A 22582-nucleotide genomic window follows, 5' to 3' on the forward strand; every position below is an offset into this window, starting at 1 on the left:
ATTACAGCAGTGTACAGTGTGGTGTCTACACACTGTACGTGTCATATACCATGGGATGAGATATCTAGTATGCATAGACTCTGTGCATGCAAACAAACATTGATGAAATGAAGACAACTGGTGGCTGATATGTTACAGCTGATCTACGTTAGGAAAACAAGAATTTTATACCATGTATCCATGGTTAGCATAGTGTTAACCAATACTTTGGAACAATGTTCTAAGGTAGTGGCAACATTTACTTGCAATGATCATGTGTTAATGTTACTCAAACATCTGGAACCCTAATTATTAGTGAGCTATTCCTTCTACACATTCATCTATAAAATAACATTGTACCACAGGGAATCTACATTATGTGACACTAGATGATCCCAGGCTCAGCTGTTGCATGGGGTCAGCCATTGCAGTCCGTGATGGTGATAAGCTGATTGGGACTGTTATATGAGCTCAGTTTCTTTGAGCCAGCTGGTACGCAAAGTACAAGAGTGGATTAGAGAAATAGGAACATGATTATGTCCTGCCATGGTATTTTGTCATGGGAACATTGAGGGATACTGTGATGACTTTCATGGGCATATAGAAATTGTTACTTTTATGTATATATGATGTGCTTTGGCTGTGTTTTTGCCCCTGACGTGGCTCCATGTAATCAGCCTCACCTCAAAATAACATAACCACTATTTTGACCCCACAATCAGTGTGCTATGAACAAATAGAGTGTGTTGTGTGTTACAACAGAGAGGTGTCAGTCATGCTTTTATCACTACACTAGCTGTGTCCTATCAGTTCTTTAGTACACACAGAGGGACTATTTGCTTTACAGCACGGTTCAACACCCAACTAGACAGGTGGCCATTTGCACCTTCCACTGATGAAGATGCCATTCTATGGTGACTGTGGTTCTGAAATCATTCATTCAAGAGGCTGGAAGCACAGCAACTAAAAGGCAGCCAGGACCACAAGCACAGATAAAAGGCAGATACTAATCCCAGCGTTGGCTCCTTCCCCTCTCCTACTGCCTGCCTGACTGAGGCGGTTCTGGCTATGCATAGCTTCCTCCACCTCCGGAGCCGCTGCCAAACTAGCAGATAGGCCAAGCCTGAGTTTGCATGGGATATCGGACTCACAACAAAACAAGATCCCTGGAAGCTGTTTCCTTGTGCTTCAGTCTGTTCCTGTTGGCATGGTTCCAACTTGTGCTGCTATGTGTGTGATAGTTTGGGTCCCTACTTGCTTTAATGCATCATGGATGGAACATGCACTGTTTGATCTTCACCATTTGATTATGTTTCTTTTCAAGCCATGCCCCCACCAACAATACAAATGTGAAAAGCTAGAATGAGAGTGTAATGTTCCACTGCTTATAGGCATAACTACTTTTCTGCTCTATGCACTTTTTCCTACCAACAAGCCAGAATTTGATTCCATATATTTAACCAAAAGCTGCATTTAACTAACATCAGGACTGCATCATAAGCTAACAAAAGCCAAGGAATTCAGAGTTAAGTCTTACACTCTATTCTTAACCCACAATATTATAAAGTCAGGAGTTCTGGGATGGGTGGGTGGTGGAGGGGAACCACACACACACTGTTGTGGGACAAGGGAAGCCTGGTCCTCCATTTTGAAATGTCTTGGCTTTCATCAGTGTTTCACAGTCTTAACCATTTTTTTAACCTACTCCCCAACTCAACTCCAAAAAAAGAAAAGAAAAAGAAAAATTGTTTATATGATGTTACAAAATGTGTATTCTATTTATTCAGGGAATTTGACAGGGCTAATTTGGAGCCATCTGAGTCTTTCCATTTCAACCTATCAAGTAAATATACAAATACATATTCTGCTAAATTTATTTTCTGATAAAATTTAATTTAAGTGTTTTTCTGTCTATAGGAAATAGCTTTTTGTTATTCTTGACTTACACAAAACCTATATAATCAGTTTGCGAGACTGTAATAGACTGATGAAATCCATATTTAGTATTGTATATATTCACAGTGTAGATTGTGACACTACTAATATGGCTATGTTTATTAAAAACATTAGGAAAAAAGTTACTGCACATGAGCAGAAACCAAACGTTCAAAACTCAGTTCATCTGTTTTATTCTATTCTTTGTTGACACTAATAATTATTAGACTCTACTGTGGAATAACTGTTTATCAAATTTCATTTTCTTAAATCATAAGGTGTTTTTGATTTATATGAGTTCAAAACTAAACCTGAGAAAATAGCTCATTTATTTTGAACTCCTATAATGTAAAAGCAACCAAATATACATTTTTGAAATTAGACTGAACATAAACTTCTCTTAGATCTTTCAGCTTGAAGCAAATTTTAATGGCTGTGTTATAACCTATTGAAAATAGAAATTTATAATAATAGAAATGCTGACACAATCTTAACCTGCACGGCATAAACATGCCATACAACACTCTTTTTATTCTTCCTCTCTCTGTATATAATATATATGTGTACTTTTTCCTAAAAGAAAATAGATTAAGAATCAAGTTATTATGCATTCATGTATCTATGATGTACCATATATCAAGCACTAGATTATCACACTTACCTTCCAGCATAATTACTGTAAGTTAAATTCTCCAAATACAAACATTTTTTGTTACCTTATCAATGAACAACAGTCAGCATGCTGAGCACTTCATTATTCTCTGGGAAATAGTTGCACAAAAAGTCAAAGCGGCCATGAGAGAGACTTTGAAAGTGAAGTGAAATAGTTAAGTAAGAAAACAGATGAGATGCTGTTCTGTTTTAAGGATAATATCAAATTGTCTGGTTCTCTTGTTGCAGAGGAAAATCAACTGCAGGTTAAATAATTTTGTCAGTGGTTTCCACCAACTATCCAAGGGACAAATTCAGAACAAAAACATGAGTCCTTTTGTTCTATCTGTAGCAGAACATAATTTACAGTTGTTTGTGGACAACAAAAGTCACCCAGTGGATTAAAAAAAATGACAGGCAGGCATAGTATTTTGAATTCCCTAAATGAGTGCATGTGTAGTAAATATTATCCTATGCTTTGTAGTTGTGAATGCACTCTTTACATTTTCAGCAACAGCTGAAATGAATCTACTGAAGAAATGCTACGGGCTGATACTGGTGCATTTATAACATACAACATACAGTACCTCTACAAAACATCTCCAAAATGCCATCTGCATTGCATATTTGCTGTAAAACTATACCTTTTTTTCTAACTGTTCTTTTTTGTTAGCCGTACGTATATATATTTCTGTTTATGCTCTAAGAAATAACAGTTTGCGATGCTTTATAGCATGCCACACATGATCATAAAATAAGTCTTCAAATCAAAATCAAATCATGTAATTGAACAAAAAAGCATACTAATTTTTCATGCTAGGCTCAATACAAATATAAATTCAAGGCAGTCAAGCTATCCATTACCAAAATAATCATAATAATCATAATAATCATAATATATTTATATGTATATATATACCTACACTCTCTAAAAAATGATCCAGTAATGTATATTAGGAAATCAGTAAGAAATCTGTTGAATCTAGTATAAAAATCTTGTTTTATGTAAAAGCCAATGCTGGCTGTTTCAAGTATTTAAGTACTTTTCTTATAACTTTGTCACTAATGACTAATTATTTGTAGAAATTACTAATTTTATACTGAAAATTGTATTCAAGTTAAATAAAAATTCACTTCTACTGTAGTTCATTTTTAGAGTGTGCATGTATATATAGCAAAATGCCCATCTACAGATCTACCATAAATATTTTTGTTGCTGTCACTTCTTTCCTAAGAAAACACTTCAATGCTTTTCTGTAATCTTGGATAATGAATATCAGGCCATTTAAAAACAAAAACTAATCCAAACTGATTAGCAACACCAGATTATCTTCAGTTTGTGCCAGTTTGCAAGTTAAAGGTCAAAGAGCGAAGACATAGGACAGTGCAATTTAAGGAAATTCAGACAGTGAAGCTTATCACAGAAGACAATGTTTAACTTGGTAATGACAGTCAACAGATCAATAATCAAGTTCAAGGCAAGCTGTTCATTATTTCAAAAGCGACTCCCCTCAAATCCTGGCTTTCATACAAAGCCAGGTGTCTGACTCATGGGGTGCATTCATTCTGACCATCTCTAATAAGTTCACAGCCCAATGACTGTAAAGCCTATCACTGCAAGAAGCAGCTCCTAAAATCAATAAAGAGGTCTGTCAGTTGCTGACTTTTCTCTAGGAAAAAAATATTGATACAAACCTGCTCTGCAGGTCACATGAAAATGACAATACTGCTGTTAGCACAAATTACACACAATGACAAAATGCTTTGGTGGTCCCTTGGCTCCGTCAGTGATTTAATGTACAGCTAAATGCCAGAGATCTGACTAACCCTTTGAGAACTATGTTAAACATGCAATAGGTAATTCACCCGATATTCATGCAACATCAGAGTCATCATTTTAACTTTCCTTTCAAACTGTAACACTATCTTCATGTATTCATGTATCAAGGCAAATTGAATTATCATGCAACACAGTTTAAGAGAGATTCAATATGTCTAAGATAAAAGGCTAAGCTGTAAAACTATAGCCAGTTCAAAAAATCCTATGTGAGTGCTAGAAGTTATTAAAATAAGTATTTGTTTTACCAGAAAGTAGCTGGCAAATATATTTTTGTTTCTGTTTGTTTGTTATAAATGCTTTTTATCAATAATGCAAGTAATTGAAAGCCCTTACTTACACTTTCAAGATATCTGTTTTAAAAACCTGAATTTCATTAACCTGTATTTCCACATACCGCTTCTGCAGTCCAATACTTCCATAGCAACCAAGATTAGCATCCTTCAGACTCTAAAAACTAATCCTATAGTTCTCAAAGGGTTACACCAATGTAATGCTAGTGTCAATTTTCTCTACAACATGACTGTCACTTTAGTTCAATGCAATCCACTTCAGAGACATGCTGTTTTTCACTATGCTTTGGAATGAGTGTTCCTGACAGACCTATGAAAGGCCTGGGGGCAGTTGGCCTGGTACAGCTTGGGAAAAAATGATGCAGGAAAATCAACAAAAGAAAGAAACAATAAAAAAGGTTCTGTTTGAAATATAGTAATGAATATAAATGTATTAAAACATTGAGGACGTAGCTCAGAATAGCTGTATAAAACACAAAATGAATGTATCATTAAGGCTGTTACTATATTGCAGATATTTTGGCCCCTTGTTTGTTGGAAAATGGCTGTCCGAACAGTCTGAAGTCCTGCGTGTCATCCAGGTCTCCCACTTGACAAAAATCATGTGTAGGAGTATACAACTATATCCATAGCAGACAGAAAGCAATCCTCTTTGGAGACAAAGCTGTTTGGGTCTTCACACTTTCCTGAAAGTTCAATTGTGGGTTGTTGTGTTGTTTTTAATTTAAAAAAAAAAGTTTACTTTCAGCAAAATTATTTTCAAAGGGGAACAGGCTTTAGGAGAAAAACAGTAGAAACATTGTATTTTTCTTTTCTTTTTTTCCTCTTCATTAGTTAATCCTGATAGTTTATTGGGTATTGAGCGTGCAGAGGAAAGGCCTGGAACCGAATGACAAAGAAAGACAAAGGACTGAAGAAACGGCAGATACTGTCTATCATGGAAGCTTCCCAGTAGAGTGAATCCCCACTCATGTGCAGGACAGGCAACCCCCTGGGTTTTAAAGATCAGCTCTGATTCAGGCTGACAGATGCCTGCTCCTAGCTAGGAAACTGCACAACAGCTCTTACGTTGAATCTTAAGTTACCACAAACTCCTGGGAGACAAAAAAAAAACCCTACATCACACCCACTCTTGCATAGAGCGTTTGCAGTACAGTATGTGACGGGGTGTTCCTTTCCTCTTGAACTGGAACACAGTGTAAACCAAGACAAGGAGGCACAAGGCCAGGATGCAGGGAATGACAATGGCTATGGCTTTCACAGTGCTGGCTGTGTTGTCCAGTTTGATGACAATGTCCACGTCATCTTGAGGGCTGTGTCGGTCTTTGTCCCGGTCTGTTGGTCCATCACAACCCATAAAATCCTTGAGGATGGATCTGGGATATCCAGGTTCCACCCTGAGCATCTGGTTATTGAATTTCCAATACTCCTTTCCTTTGTAGAAATATGTGAAGCCTGGGAAACAAAAGTGCAGTTATTCATGGTCATGTTGACAATCTGCTTATAAAGACTGACGTTAAACAGCCTTCAATATTCACCAAATGACACTGAGTTATTTTCTGAGCACCGGAATCTATAAAGTTAAAGTAATATGGATTATTCAGGTGCAGATCAGGATAGGAAGCTTTCAGATCTTCTTGGCAATAGGTATATGGCTCCTAAGAAAGCTCTTGTCCAAACTAGCATCCAAGGCAGAACTTCACTTCCTTCTTGTCTTTCAAAAACCTTAAACCGCAAGTTTCCTATTTGAATAAACTCGGATCTAGTCTAATTCTAATAATATGACTATGAAGAAATGCTAGAGAAAAACAATTGATGAATTTAGGGGCCTAATGATTCATCCGTTAATTGAACACTTGACCACAATTAGAATTATACCACACTGCCAGGGCTGAGTCCCAATAGTTCAAGGAGTCAGAGTCCCTGTCAGGATGGGAGATCAGTTTAAATGAATTCCAACTCTCTGCTAGACCAGGCTGAAATAAGAACTGACTCTCTTCAATGTCATTTTAGCCTGCTGCTATACTTCAGATGGAGGAAACACTATATGAATGAACAGCAGCTTTACCAAGAGAGAACAGGTGTACCCAGCTTCACATTTTCTGCAGGGAACTGGTATTTGATCATTCAGATGCAATTGAATATAAATTACGAAATATGTCTACATAAAAAAATCTTAATATCCTGCCAAAAACCTAAATTATGTTACTATCCCAGCTGAAAATGGCATTGATCTGGCATGAAACAAACCACAATGGGTGCGCACTCCCTCCTATTGTTTATGACCTGAATGCATACAACTGGAGGTTTCCTGAGCTTTACTTGATAAGCCTCATGTTCTTTCCTACAGTGCTAAAGGCTAGTAGGAGCAAGAAGACAGATTGGGTATCGCTTGTCATACTAATAATGGCATACTAAGAATGCTTGCTAGAAAGATTAGTGGACTAGATATTAGAGAGAATATTAATAATCTCTTACTCAAACAAAAGTCAGGCACTTTCAGTTGTGCAGAAAAATACATTTTACTATATTTCTTTTCCAATTCAGAACTACACAAAAAAACCTTTGTCCCCCACACCTGCACATTTATCAATGTGAGGAATTTAAAAAAAAATCTTTTTGCAGTCACTATTTATTTAATTCTAATTATTCTGCAGACAGTTGAGTAGGTATTATTTTACATTGCAGATAGTTCCCTTCAGTTTTATTGTCTAAGACTCTTTGTGTATCTGTATCTCCATATCTATAGCTCTAGCTAGAAAGCAGGGCCGGCTCCAGGCACCAGGCGAGAAAGCATGTGCCTGGGGCGGCACATTGTAAGGGGCGGCATTCCGGCCAATCTTGGGGCGACACATTCCGGCTGCCCTGCTGTGGTTCTTTTTGCTTTGGCAGCCCCCCTGGGCCCCCGGCCGGCTCCCCACGTGCCGCTAGTCCCAGCCCAGCCCTGCAGGGGCATGGACCCCAGTCCGGGGGGCAGGAACTAGAGATCCCCGCTGCTCACCGTGCTGCCGGGCTCCCCAGGACGCGCCACTCCCCGCCGCCTGCACCGGCCTCCGCTCCCGTGCTGCTCTGAGCCCGGCCCGGCCGAGCTGCCTTTAAAGAAGCGGCTGAGCCAGCATCTCCTGCAGCCCCCAGGGGCTCCGCCTGCCCGGCCGGGAGAGACACTCCAAGACCGGAGCGGGGGAGTCCCTCTCGCCCGGCTGCGAGTAGGCTGCAGTGCTTGGCTGCCCACGGGCGGAGGGAGCGGGTGGACGCCGCCCTTCACCCCCCTGAGAGCCGCCTTGGCCGCCCTCCACGGGCTCCCTGTGGCTGCCGTTTTTTTGTTTTGTTTTTTTTGTTTCGGCAGTCCGGACACCCTTTTCTTTTTTTTGCTTGGGGCGGCAAAAAAGCTAGAGCCGGCCCTGCTAGAAAGGTATATGTTTGGCTGAATAAAAAGAAAAATAGTGAGCTATATCAAAACTACTGTTAAGTTATTTGGTCACAAAATACCTTCCATTCCATTGGATCACAGCATAAAACATCACTATTGTTATTACTGTGCCACCAAATTTGAGTTGCAAAAGGTTTGTTCATTTATTCATGAACAAATGGAAAATTAGAGTAGCCATAGTTTACAACAGGGAACCACATTTATATCTTCCATAAAATAATGTGTTTTTTGAAAAGCACTGCACATGTTGACTCTTAGTAAGACTCCAGCTTTGGCAAAGGTAAATGATGCTGATATTAACAAACTTTATAGACTTGCATGATCAAATGAGGGAATAAAATCATAGGGATTCAGGAATTACCATGCTGTGTCACACCCTAGGTGCATCCAATCTAGCATCCTGTCTCTGGCAGTGCCCAGAACCAGATGGTTCAGAAGAAAGAATAAGAACCCTGCAGTATGTACCTATCCACAGTCTGCCCCCCTCCCCCCCCACACCTGACTTTCGGTCTCATCCTGATCTCTAATGGAGAATGGCTTAAGCCCTGATGCATGAGCTTTAATATCCCTCCCAGAAAATTCTGGTGACAAGTTTATACCACCTACTAGTCTGCAAAGACAGACAAAGCTATAGGCACTTGGCAAAGTTATTATTCAAGGAGGCTACAGAATTTAAACAGAAAAATAAAGATTTACCACTCAGAAAACCAACTGACTTCAGTCCTCATGGCCCTGGCATTAGTTGCTTGAACCTATCCAGTTCCCACTCCTTCCCATCCCTCTGAATCTCCCTTCTCTCCAGCTACTGCCTGGCTCCTCACCCATGCATCAGGGATCTCTGGGGGAGAGGGTGCTGTGTTGCACAGGAGGCAGAAGGAGCTGCAACTGTATGTACTCTGGGGTTGAACAATTCTTGTGAATGCAGGGCACGTGGGAATAGAGAAGGAAAGTTTGCTGCTTGCCATGTCTGCTCCTGCCTGGTAAGGGTTCCTGCTGCTGCACTAGAAGTCAAGACCACAGTGCAGAAGCAGCAGGGAAAGCTTCACAGGCATCACACATGGCTTACTGAGCTTCTAGATCATCGAATGAGTCAGAAAGCATTCAAAGTGCTGAGCTGGCAACAGCAGAGGGTCTGGGATTGCCAGCTTTTACACACCCCTCCTTCGTGTGATTCTACTCAGACTACTATTGTTGTTTTGTGTAATTTTCTGGAGGATGGATTTAGCTCCACTCATCTGCCATCTCTAGCAAACCCAACTCAGTTTTTAATAGGAAACTAAAAGGATGAGGATAAAAAAAGATACATTCTTTCAGATGATATGGGTTAACTGGCAGAAATTCTTCCTAAGTTTTTTCCCTAAAGCTATCTGGTAAAATTTCATGTCAAATCTTTATCTAAGCAGTGGAAGGAAAATGGTTTGGGGCAAAATGTAATCAGAATTCTTTTAAACTAAGCTGTTGTTTTTTTTTCTTTTGTATCTTCTCTAGTTTCATTGTCTCCATGTGCAATCGCCAATGTAATCATCCTCTTTAAAGAAATTCCTGTTATCCTGTCTTCAGGGACTTTCCTCCGGGGCTCCTCTAAGGCTCTCCAAGAGTCCTGAGCATCTCTTATTTTCCCTCTTTTCCCTACCTCTCCCCGAAGAACTGATGTCATGTTTCACTGCTCTTCTGGCAGTTGCATGCCAGTGGAAAGTCCATCAGTGCTATTCTTGAGTTGGGCACAGGGTTTGACGCAGGGTGACTCAAAGAGCTCCCACTGCTCCAGGGGTAAGCGCTTTGTCTCTGCAGCACTTTCAGACCATGTCTGCCTGAGTGTGAGGGGAAGACAACTTTCATTGCTAATAGGAGATACGTGTATAATCCACTGAGCACAACACTGACACTTTACATGTGATGGTGAGTCTACTCTATCCAGAAAAATAATATGATTATAGTTTCATGAAGTAAGCAAATATTAAGAAGCATGTCTAAATTATCATTTGTTTAAGGGAGCAAAGACTAAATCCATTATGTATATGTGTGCATAGATATTTATACATATATATGTATAGACACAGAGAGCTAGCTATTGAGTGTGATATATGCAGACTGTCATCCTGCCTGACCTACTTTCCTGTTTTAAAAAAAAAAAAATTCTAGCCAAATGCCAGAATCAGGAGAGAGTTTCTGTTGATGGATGAAACAGAGACAAAGCAAGGAAGTGATTTAGCATATTTCCACAGCAAATTAGTTCATCTAGTTATAGGAAGAAATGAAGACTCTGAAATGACTACACTAGGAAAGCAAGCTTTATATTTATCTACTAAAGGGAAATGAAAATAAGATAGCAAGAAATATGTGCACTGTCTGAAAAAACAAAAAACAAAAAAACCGCAACCTTCCATCACTAATAAATTAATCATACATGTAGTAATACTTGAATACTTGCAGCAATGAAAAGTGACTGCAAGCGCATATTTTTGTTTACATCAAGGACATCTAACTTCATGCAGCGGAGGGCTGTGCTGGCAAATTGCCGTTAGCCTGAGGGCAGCACTTAATTTGCATAAAATGGAGCAGATTTCAGCTGCTCTCATTCATATGGAGGTGTGGCCAGTTGGAAACTATGGGTTGCAGCATGAGATACTCCATCTTGGTGCAGGTAATAGCATGGCATGCTGAATTTCAAAGTCTCTGTGAGTTGCAGCTCTGCTTTATACATTTATGCCATCTTTGATTTACAGATTCTTCAGGATACTTCTATTCATATACCGAAAGAGCCTGGTTCTGGACTACAGTACAGCAAAATGAATCTAAAAGCTTTTATCCTATATGAACCATTAACAACATGGAGATTCAAACAGATACATTTGGGTAGGAAACTTCTTTTATGAAGTACTAAAATCCTGCAAAACCAAAACAAATAACCCAAACCCAAACGAAAGCTTATTATATAAAAATTAAGAAGCTTTTCTCTCCCTCATTGTGATTTTAAATAGACGAATCAAACAATTATATGTAACAATTTAAGAAGAGAGTGAGTTCCACAGCATGAAACATCCCCTGTTTGCAAAATAATGAGAGGTCAGCCATCCCACCAACCTGATTAGCCAATCATTTCTACACATCTCTACATCATGATAACAGATGTTAGGAAATGACTAAGCTAGGAAAGTGCTTGCATACCATTTTCTTTGTGGACAAAGGCTCCCTGAGGAGATTCTGGGATACCTTTCCAGATTGTGATTGGTTTTGGATAACCAGGGTCCATGGACCTCATTTCTTCACTGTATCTCCAGTACCTAAATAAAAAATAAAAAAATAAAAATAGATCACCAAATATGCATTTATAAAGATAGCTGATATGCTAATTGCATGCTGTTTTCTTTCTAACAAAGTGCTGCATTTAACAACTGAAACTGGGGCAACCAGAGCTCTCCTGTTTAGCAATACTACCAGGTAACAAAGAAATTTAATCCTGCTTCCTGATTGGACAGCTGTTTCAAGGAAGTACAGCGAAGATAAAAGACTTCTCCAGCTTGACAACTAAATCAACATGCACCTTATTTATAATCAGAGCAATTCTGGTGCCTAGGGCCTCTGCACAACAACACAGCAAGGAGATATATGCAAAAAACTACATTATGTTTCAATTGAGATCTTACTCATACAAAAGCCAGTGAATTCAGAGTTAAAGCTCCCACAGCAAACTTAACTCTACTCCTTAAGTGTATTCACTACAATAGTCTTTCGTTATATCTATGATCATACAATATGTATAAAATAATAGAAAATGGTATGTACTTTGTGTGTCTCTTTGGTCGGAAGGAAAAAAAAGTTCAGTGTAGAAATCAGAAGCACACAAGTTCAAGACAACTTGAACTTAGAAATAAGAATAAATAATTGATCTTATTTACACTGATGGAGCAGTGTTAATATTCAGCGTATGTTTGGGGGCAGCAATACAAAATGATGTATGTGTGCATCTTTGGTTATAAAAATATGTGGTTTCATGGTAATACTGTATCATATAATAATAATAATAATAATGGCATCTTATTTTATGTAGTGCTCCCTCTGCTTAAAGATCCAAGCTTGTTAGGATGTATTGAAGCTTGCTGTAGGATCCCCAGGTCTGAACTGCCCTTCCCTACTCTTGAATAGTTGCTGTTTAAGAAAAAGATCAAATATCCCCTCCTGAACATTTGGAGCATGGAACATCTGTGTATGCTATGATCATTAAGAAAAGTTCAGTGATTTACTGCACATGCTCAGTACACTACAGTATTTGTAAGTGATCATAACATCGTTATTTCTAAATCAAATTATCTTATCCAAAGTTGCTACAATTTAACAGAGAATCATCCTATATATATATAGTTTAATTCATTATATTCCTGCTCTATAATTCTATAGGATTATTAAATAAAAAACATTAAAAAGGATTCTCTATTAAATTCCATGGGTTTTTGAATAATTTACATATTAAATTCTTTCCATAAATTTTTCATATCTTCCAGAAAGGCATCCAGTCTTGATTCAAAGACATCAAGAAATAGAGAACCCTCCACTTTCCTTGGCAGTTTGTTCCCGTGATTAACACCCTCTCTGGTAAAATATATGACTAATTTCCAATTTGAATTTGAATTTGTTTGGCTTCAGCTTCCAGCCATTGGTTCTTGTAAAGCCTTTCTCTGCTAAATTAAAGAGCCCTTTAGTACCTGGTGTTTTCTCCCTGTGAAGGTATTTATACACTCTAATCAAGTCACCTTTTAATCTTCTTTTTGATAAGCAAAATAGACTGAGATCTTTCAAACTCTCACTGTAAGGCTTTTTTTCTAGCTCTTGACAGTCAGTGAAATTAAAAGGTGACAAATTTAAAACTGATAAAAGAAAATAACTGGCATTCATAAAAATAAATTTTCTGACTGTGGAATAAAATATTTTTAAAAGCCTGATCCCTTAATCTAGTTACATATTCACCAGTAATCAGACTCCAACAAGTCCCATTAGCAACATCATTCTGTCCCCTCATATTAACAGAGCTTTTGGATATCCTTCAGAGCACTATAATAAATGGGGGAAACAACATATAGAAATAATCAACACACGTCTAAAATATTAAGTGCATCAAACCTTTTTTCCTTCACCATTTTAATGGTGCATTCCTTAGTTTTCCATTTTCTCTTCCCCATTTTTTTTTTTTGGCCAACTGTTTTTCTCTTCCTTGGCTTGCTGTGTCTCTGTGTTTAACATTGCAATTTCCTTTTTGTATTCTCTCCCTCCTCCCTTCTATCATTACTGGCTGTCTGACCTTTTCACTTATTCTATGTTTATTTTTTCTTGCCCCTCTTTTTTCCCTCTTGCTTCTCTTTCCTTGTTCTTCCCTGAATTCCTCTCTCCCTTTTTTCCTCCTCTGAACATTACATAATTCCCTAACTGCTCCCGTTCTTTAGTATTCCCCCTCCTTGGGTTCCTTGTCCTTCTCCCTGCCAGGATGTCTGAGACAGGTGGTCCTCCTGAGCTTTCAAAAATAGGTGCTCTGGTTAAAAATAGTTCCTTTGGAGCACCTCGCTGGTGTAGGCCTGGCAGCCCTGTGATTGTTGACTTTTCTGCATTGCTAGGAAATCTCATTGTGTATGGGTTGATTGTAGTTCTCTCTTAAGAACTGTATTAGAGCAGGGAATCTGTCTACAGTGTGAGGAATAGCTCAGTCCAGGTCTTCCTCAATATTCAGTGGCTCTCTAAAATTAATTTTTTTGATTTTTTTCACCCAAAGGGATTAAAAATACGTTTTTTTCTTTTACAAAATCAGAATCTCTGAAAGAAAACCCAGACTTCCCAAATTCCAATGGGCAGACTCCTTCCGCCAGTGTCAATTACAGGTGCATTGAGAGCACAGGACAGGCTGGGGCTCCTCAGTGAATGGTGGATTAGCAATTATGGGGGTGCATTTAATGGAATTGGAAAAGGGAAAAGACACACACAAGATAAAATAAAAGTGCACATTTGCTAATGTGCTTTATCTAATGCTGGTTATTTAGGCATTCAGCCATTTAGAGTAATGTTAAGATTTTAAAAAGAACAAACAGTTAAACTTTACAATGCAGAAAAACAAAAACAACCTCCACCCCCCCACGGGGTTACTGTAAGCAGGATCATGGGTCAAAAGGTGCAAGTCTGTCATCACCTGAACAGACACTGTTGCATTCCAATAAGAAAGAAATATATCACTGAGCTGTAAGCTTTCCCTCCTCCTAGCTCTCTCATTCAATTTTTTCAGGAGCACTATCTCCCTTATCTCCCCGGCTCACTTAAGAATACACGTTTATGGCAATCCCCCTCTCTCCGCACATAGATTAATTTGGACATGTCATATTCTATAGATGTTTTCTTTAGTACATATGTTCTAACAACAATTTGGGTTGAAAATAATCTTCATGTTGTCATAAACTTTATAGCTGATGTTTAAGACTTCATAAGCTACCATCCTGCATGCCTTTTATTTATATCACTTCTTGGGACTTTTAAAGCTATGTCTAGATTCTCTTATGGAGCACATACACCACATATTACTGTCAGGACAAAGTAAACCTAGAGCTCCTTGTATTACATAACTGTACTTGGAGAAACATACCTTCCTACTTTGACACTGGCATAACCTCTTTCCTGTCTTTCATTTCTACTTCATGCTACAAAAGAAGCAACATTGTGTTGTACCTAGTTCAGAAAAATAACCTATAAGAGGCTAAACCTATACAATTAAAACCAGCAGGAGAATTCAACCCTAACATTACATTAAGAAAAAATTGTGATACAAACAATACATACTGAGAAGCTTAGTGGGATATGGGTTTATTCCCACTGGTGGTCAATATCCTATAATAGCTCAATTATCTCTGCAGGGCTCATGTTCTTCGATTTTCTCCTTACATACTGTATTGCATTTTCTATCCTGCTGAGCCTTATTATGCTTGTTATGGCTCTAAGTAGCAACTTCTCCATCAATAGAAGTTTCCTTTGATAGTTCTCTAGTTTGTGTTACTGCTAACAGGATTTTTAGGAAGGTCTTGACTTGAACTAGCTGTCTATGCATGGAAATCTATTATATAATGTCTCTTTTGAGTAAAGCCTAAAGTATAGCTCACATAAGACTCTTAATGTACATGTTTTCCCAGAAACATGCAGGTAGAAAACTATTAACTGATAATAAACTTAAATAAAAAATCTTCTCATCCACAAGATGCAAATTGTAGGACTGGTTTTGTTCACAGTGGAGGCTGATTGTTGGGAATACATTTGAAAGAAAACATATGTTTCAAACACCAGAAATTTGGTTCAGTTGCCTACTTCCTTTCCCATGAATGCTTGCAAAATCTGAAGATTATCTATATATTTTTTTAAAATGGTGGTGCTCTTTAGCATACTGTTAACCTAGTTCCACCAAAACAAACAAACAAAACACCAGTATGGTTAACAGCAGTATGACTGACATACTGTACAGCATATTAAAACATATTTCTTAAGATACCCAACAATACTTTTAATGTCCTACAATACTGAAATCCAAACAACACAGAATAATAGTAGTAGTAATAATAGTAATAATAACTTGTTTTTTGAAGCTAGGTGCTTCAAAGAAAGCAACAAACACAAATATAATTTTAATAATAATAATGTGTTGTATGTCTTCAAAGTCACATCACTTAAAGTGTTTCACAAACCAATTACTCCTCTCGATGCACCTGAAAGGTAGATAAATATTCTTAGCGTAATTTTATAGATGTAAAAAGCCAGGCACAGAGTTGTTAAGTGACTTGCCCAAGGTCACACAACAAATCTGTTTCACATCTGGAACAAAACACATATCTCCTACCTCCCAGTTCTGTGCTTTCTTAACCACAAGAACATGTTGCCTCCTGAAAGGGACTGTAAACTTTATTTAACAGTAATTCAATTAAAGCATGATCCTAAACTGCTCAAGTAGTTCTCTGACTTTTTTCCCTTTCCGACCTCATTTCTAAATAGTAGCACAAAAGCCATTTTCATGAACTTCAACAGGCTTTGGATCAGGCCCTTCCTGCTTACATGGTAGGGATTAGAAATGAAGGGAGGGGAGGCATGAGGAAAATGGAAGTTAAGATTGAAGATCAGAGAACTATGAGTGAGTAAACTGAAATTACATTTTAATTACATTACTTTGAATATTTAAGTTTAAATTAGTTGAAATTCTGAATTTCCTGCTGATTCTTAAAAGGTTTGCCCACCAATAAAGGAGGCCCAACATTTCAGTGAGCTCATACAAAAACAAAATTTCTCCTGGAAAATTCAAAGAAAAATATAAAAACTCAGAGTAAAATAATCTGAAAAGAAGCCTCAAATAAAAAAAAAAAAAGTGATTTCAAATACCCCTGTCCCATCCCCATCTCTCCCTCTCCCCAACAGCATTTTGGTGAAATAAATTACAGAAATTGAAGAGGAAAACTCAGCCCTTTGTAGAAGGATAGCACAAGTAAAGGCACCACTTAAGTCGTCACAATAGGCTTTAAGTAATGCATATTCCTTGTGATGGCCCTCTCTACTAGGGTGAATTACACCCACACTTAATAGTTAATAGTCTAAATGGATCAAATTGTTTCTTTGAGGAAATATGAGGAAACAACAAATATGTCTTGGCTGACATTAATCAATCAAATAACTTCCTTCTAGGATTCCTCTACCAACCTATCTCCTTTGAAGAAGTAGGTTTTCCCAACGTCCTCCCACCAAATTGCTGAATCAATACCATGGGGAGGAATTCCACTTCCAAGTGTTATCAAATCATGAGGGTACCCTGGCTGGAGAGTGGTATCCTTGAAGACCCAGAACTGGTTACCTGAACAAAAGCAGATATATATGTTAACTTCCAGATCTTTCAGTATTACAATTAAAATACTCTAAGGAAATAAGAAAGACACTCAAAGGAATAAAGCAATATGCTGATTCTGCTAAAAACATTAAACTGGAAAATGTTTTATTAATGAAGCCACTGCTAAATAAAATAAGGTACGGCCGACAGATATCTTATATTTGTACAGCATCTTTTATTTAATACTACCCCAGAAAATTGTGCAGACAATCCATATAAGAATCATATTCAGACTGAAAATGAAGTCACCTCGGGAGATGGTGTAATGTAATCCATTTTACAAGAGAAACACTACACAACAGATATGTTTTTCACAAGGAAAGCAGGGTGAATTTTAGGGTAAAATTGAATAAGGAAACATTTAGATTAAAAAAAATGCATAACTCCTAGAAATTCTGATTTTCCTGGAGACCATATACTCCTATTACCATGTGCTCTAATTGTGATACAGAGAGTTAAAATGTACACATGATACACTAGTTCATTTTTAAAGTATTTTAGGAAAATATTTGAACATATCGTCTATCACTTTTCTTCCATTGGGCATGCAAAGAGAGGAAAAGTGGGAAGTCAATTGGAAGAAAATTTTACCGTTTGAGAAAAATGTTCAGATGCACCGAAGTGACTTGGGTGCCTAAGACACATTATCACTTTTGAAAATGTTATAATCTGTGCTCCTCTTCCTCACCACTCAATCTTTTCCACCAGTCTACAACTCCGGCTTCCCCCATGCATCTGTTTCTTTTCAATCTCCTCCCAAGTCACAGAAGTCTGGAGAAGGTCCAGGGAGGATACTGACTTCCTCCACTACAAAATTGCCTTTTCTTTCTTGTCAGATAGCTTTATTTCTCTTTCCTGATCAACTCCTATAAACCCATCACCTCTCCCTGCCTTGTCAGGCCCCTTCTGAGTTGTTTGGCTCCCTCTTAAACTCCATCTCTAGCTAGAGCATTTTCTGCAGGTGTTGCTGTGCAGGGTCTTTTGGGCCGAGAATTGCTCCTTAACCCCGTCAGTTCTAGTGCCGGGTTTATACACCGCATCACAGGGCTCTTCAATCTAGCAGAGAAAGGCACAATATGATCCAATGGCTGGAAGTTGAAGCTAGAGAAATTCAGACTTGAAATAAGATGTAAATTTTTAATGTTAAGGGTAAGTGACCATTGAAACAATTTACCAAGGGTCATGATGGATTCTCCATCACGGGCAATTTTAAAATCAAAACTGGATTTTTTTTCCAGAAGAGATGCTGTAGGAATAATTTTGGGGAAGTTCTATGACATGTGTTATGCAGGAGGTCAGACTAAATGATCACTAGATTTCTTACCACAGTCACTTCAATAATGGCTCATATTCTCATGGCAACCCAAGACAATCTATGTTAATTTTAAAAGGTTGGGGAGGAGTCCTAATATGATGCATACCTTAGGAATAGTAACATCCCAAAATCTTAGTTTGTTCAGTGTCTTCCCTGTTTATGCTAGATTGTAAGCTCCATTGGGTAAGGACCATGTATTTATCCTCTCTCTCTATATATAACATTAGGGTCATGCATGTTGCTAAAAATGTTATTACTAATAACAATATTAATCGGTGAGAGGAGTAACGATTACTTAGAAAGCCTGTCAACAAGTTGACAATCCTTTATACTGGCATAATAGAAAAAGTCCAGAGAAAGGTAATGAAAATCATTAGACCTCTTGGGCCTTCCCATACAAAGAGAGAGAATGAAGACCAATGGTCAGAGACCATAAATAGGTGGCATAAAACAGGTGGAACCCATCTGAAATTCATTGCAGCTCCCCACAATCTCTGAGTGGAGCTGGTGCATCAGTGGATTTGCCTCTGCTGAACTTATTTCAGCCAGTGTCTCCCTTTCTGAAGCCATAACAGTCCTATTAATCACTTCTAAGTTGCCAATAAGTGGAGTTTCAACCATGACCATTAATGCTAATGTAAATTGGAATAAATCAGTGGTGAAACTGATCCAAAAAATGTAAACCTAACCCACTATATCTAGAAACACCCTTATTTATGACAGCCAATGGAAAAGATGTTTTAAAGTGCATTTGCCTAGCTACACATCTGTGCAGATATCCCAGTGGCCCATGACAGACATAAGAGTGGCAGTCCATACTATTCATTGTAATAACTACAGGTCTGTCTCATCTTACGCGGGGGTTCCGTTCCGCAGTTAGCGCGTAAAGCGAAAACCGCGTATAACCAAAACCCCATTGAGTTCAATGGTGGGCGAAATTGCCCGCACTACAGGTATAGTATTAAAACTGTTTTTCTCTTTTTTTGTTTTTGCCGACCGCGTAAAGTTGAAATCGCGCATGTTAAATGCGCGTAAGGTGCGACAGACCTGTATGTGGCTGGGCAGGCTGCTTCACAAACACTTATCTACCCTTAGGCACTCTCTTATGTAAATATTTTATAAGGAAACTTAACTTCGCCCCAAAGACCTAGGATCAAGTCTATGCCAGAGTCACTGGGATGGAAAATCCAGAAAGCTGTATTCACAGTTTGTTTTATATTTTAGTCATCTCTCTGTGGTATTAAATAAAGGAATTCTTTAAAAAAGTAAAGGAAGGCTTTATCCCCTCACCTGTACCTCAGCAATTTACAGCATGCTTTCCTTTTCATCACATTTTTAATTAGGAAAGGGGATACAGTTTTAATCCCTCCCATGCTGGGTTTGCAAAGTAAATCTTTTATCAGTTTCTTTGCAGCTGCTTGTCACCCGCACTTTCAAGCAGAGGCATTCCAGCTCGCCTGAGGATACTTTTCCTGACACAAAGTCCCAGGTCACTAGTGGTGCATTTAGCTTTAGGAGGCATTTGTAGAAGCCTGGTTCAGTACATTTTCCAATGTATCAGCACCAGAGGAAAGAAGTGTGAACATATGAAATGTAGTTTCTCTAGGAAATTCCTGTCATTCTACCTAGTTTTCTCATATTCTCCACCATGTGCTCCTATACTGTGAACCTAATACTGCCTTCCAATAATGAAAAGAAAGGTTTTCTGAAAGGAGTCTTACATAAGATTCTCATGGAAAGACTTCCCTTCATTTCATGTCTGATAGAGAGACCTAGACACGTATAAGCAGACTCTCTCTTCTTAAGCAAAATGTAGAAAACTCATCAGGCACATGTACATTAATGTGACCTTAAAAATACTGAAGCAGCTTTTAGCACCTTTGTGACAAAAGAAATCACAAGGAAAAGAGTGGTGAACCCACATGTATGTTCATCATAACACTTGAACTTTTTACTGAATTAAAAAAATAATAAAGATAACTTATGTTTAATTTTCCAATATGCAATAAGACAAGAACCACAATAAAACTGTGTTCTTCAGATGTTCAAGCTGTCACCTGCATAGTTTGGTGTCTTCTCTAGAAATGCCCTAGAAGGAAGTAAGCCATGATTACATTTTCATTTCTAGCAGGGGATGCTCAGTGTAAGACAGAAAGGTGTGGTCAAGTCTCTTTTCTATAGGTTGTTAACGTGTATATATTTGGATGATGAGGAAATGAAGGTGACGTGATACAGCCAATCAAAGATGCTAGCTTGACATTATACATTGAGAAACACTGATCATCTTCACAGCTATTGCATGTGCCAGGCAAGAGGAAGAAAGCGTTCAGAGAAGACCTGCAGGGAGCTTTGTAAAGTACAGAAAATAAAGAAGAGCTAGCCTATGAAGAGTGATCCTTTGAAATGCACAAAAGATTAGGTCTGTGATGACCTAAAGGCCATTATATTTAATTTAATTAGGATGCTCTACAAAACTTAATCCTAGGGATGATAAGGCTCTATCCTGAGGTTTCAGATATTCATTTCAGTTGGCCACACCTTTAGTATTTCACAGTTCTCCTTCTCATCTGAATTATACCTCTGAGTCTCAAAACTACTGGTTCACTTGGCTGTATATAAATAGATGGCTTCAGAAAGGGATCATAGTTGCAAGTTCAATACCGAGAGAAAGATGGTGCTTTCTGGACCCTTCCAGTTGGTACTTATGGTGCAAACAACAGATGGTGTTCAATGAATGATACTGTGCCAGGTCATTTCTGTTTTAGAAGATCATTCAAAATGACAGTTGCTGGGCAGCATGAAGAGGCATGTTCTACAATGTATGCAATATTACTATTTCCATGTCTCACAAGGAGTAGTCATTAGAAAATGATAATTGCCAACTGTATCCAATGAGTCAAATTTTGCTCTCACATATGCATGCTCAACCCCTGAAATAACCAGGCTGAACATTAATATTATAAAAGGACAGCATAACTGAGCCGAATATCTGTTGTATATCCAGGGGGTGCTGGAGCAGGCACATATGTGAAAAAAGCGGGAAGGCAAGACTAGAGTGAGGCTCTTAATGAAATCCTCCTTAGCTCATTTCTTTCTTCTATTTAAGCAAGTTTACTGTTGAGGGTAACTGGAGAGAACTTAAACCTGAGACTGCAGGACACTGAGCACTTTAGCAATTATGGGCAAGACCTCTATTGGTTATAACTAGAGAGCATTTAATATTTGCATTCTAAGATATGTTTAGTCTGCTATAACTGTGACCATTATTCATGGGAAGCATTATAAATATGAAACCCAAGTGTTCTGTCTGGCTGCAGCTTTTTGTTGTTGTTGTTCTTCCCTCACATGGAGAAATGATATTAGAAAGTGGTTGACTGTTGGTCAGGGAAGCATTTCGTGGGAGGAGAACTGCAATTCAGAAGAGTTTCAGCAAGAATCTGACGCTTTCACACTCAGAACTGAATACTAAGGGGAATTTAAATTACAGATCAGAGTTTGATTGTAACTAGGATTAATTCCATTTATTTCTAGTTTTAGTGAGCTAATTTGAAGTGACTTCAAAAAAGTATCCAAAATGAGTGCTTAAGTCGCATTACTCATTATTTGCTTTCATTTAGTTTATATCTAGTTTCTTTTATAAGTTATAGGAACAATGTACTGAAGACCTGTTTATTCATTATGATTACAATAAAAATAAGGAAAGAAAACCAGACACTATTTGAACAATAATGGTTTGATCCGTCTTCCAGATACATGGTCACTCATATAATAAGGCAAGTGACATATCTCTTTGGCAGCAGCAAGCACTACATTTGTTTTACAAAGTTGTTCCTTTCAGGTCTGGTTTGTGGATTTATTATTCTCATAGATTTTAATAAATCACCCTGTTTCATAAAGTCCAGTCAATCTTCTGAATGTTTCATTTTTCACCATCTATTCCCTAATATAACAACAAGCAAGATGGTAAGGTCACAAGCTGAGAATGAAGCAAGTGATAAAGTCAAAATGTTTTGGTTTTTTGCAATAATGCTTAGCTAAATACCCAACACCACAGGGAAACAATTTGAAAAAAATGGACTGTGATTGTAACTACCTGAAGACTTTGAAAATCTATTGTCGCCATTCTGAAAATTGATTAGAAATACAGGACACACACAAAGAATATATGTTTGCTTTAGCATACTGAGGTTTTGATAGTAAATATTGGTTATTTTAGACTATTTAATTATCTACTGACCATTACAACCAACCA

At 38.0% G+C, this 22582-nt stretch overlaps 1 protein-coding gene across 1 annotated transcript in view; it reads right to left on the reverse strand.

Moving 5' to 3' along the window:
- Positions 1-1445: 1445 nt before the first annotated feature.
- MMP16 (matrix metallopeptidase 16) overlaps positions 1446-22582 on the reverse strand; it is a 240854-nt gene continuing 219717 nt past the window's right edge. The window contains exons 8-10 of the mRNA XM_024206072.3: positions 16832-16982; positions 11294-11409; positions 1446-6150 (exon numbers count right to left, since the gene is read on the reverse strand). Coding sequence (XP_024061840.1) covers positions 5816-6150; positions 11294-11409; positions 16832-16982 — 602 coding nt within the window. The 3' untranslated portion in view covers positions 1446-5815. The remainder of the gene's footprint in view (positions 6151-11293; positions 11410-16831; positions 16983-22582) is intronic.

This window comes from Terrapene carolina, unplaced genomic scaffold, assembly GCF_002925995.2.
Source record: "Terrapene carolina triunguis isolate 2854851 unplaced genomic scaffold, T_m_triunguis-2.0 Scaffold58, whole genome shotgun sequence".
Taxonomy (NCBI): domain Eukaryota; kingdom Metazoa; phylum Chordata; order Testudines; family Emydidae; genus Terrapene; species Terrapene triunguis.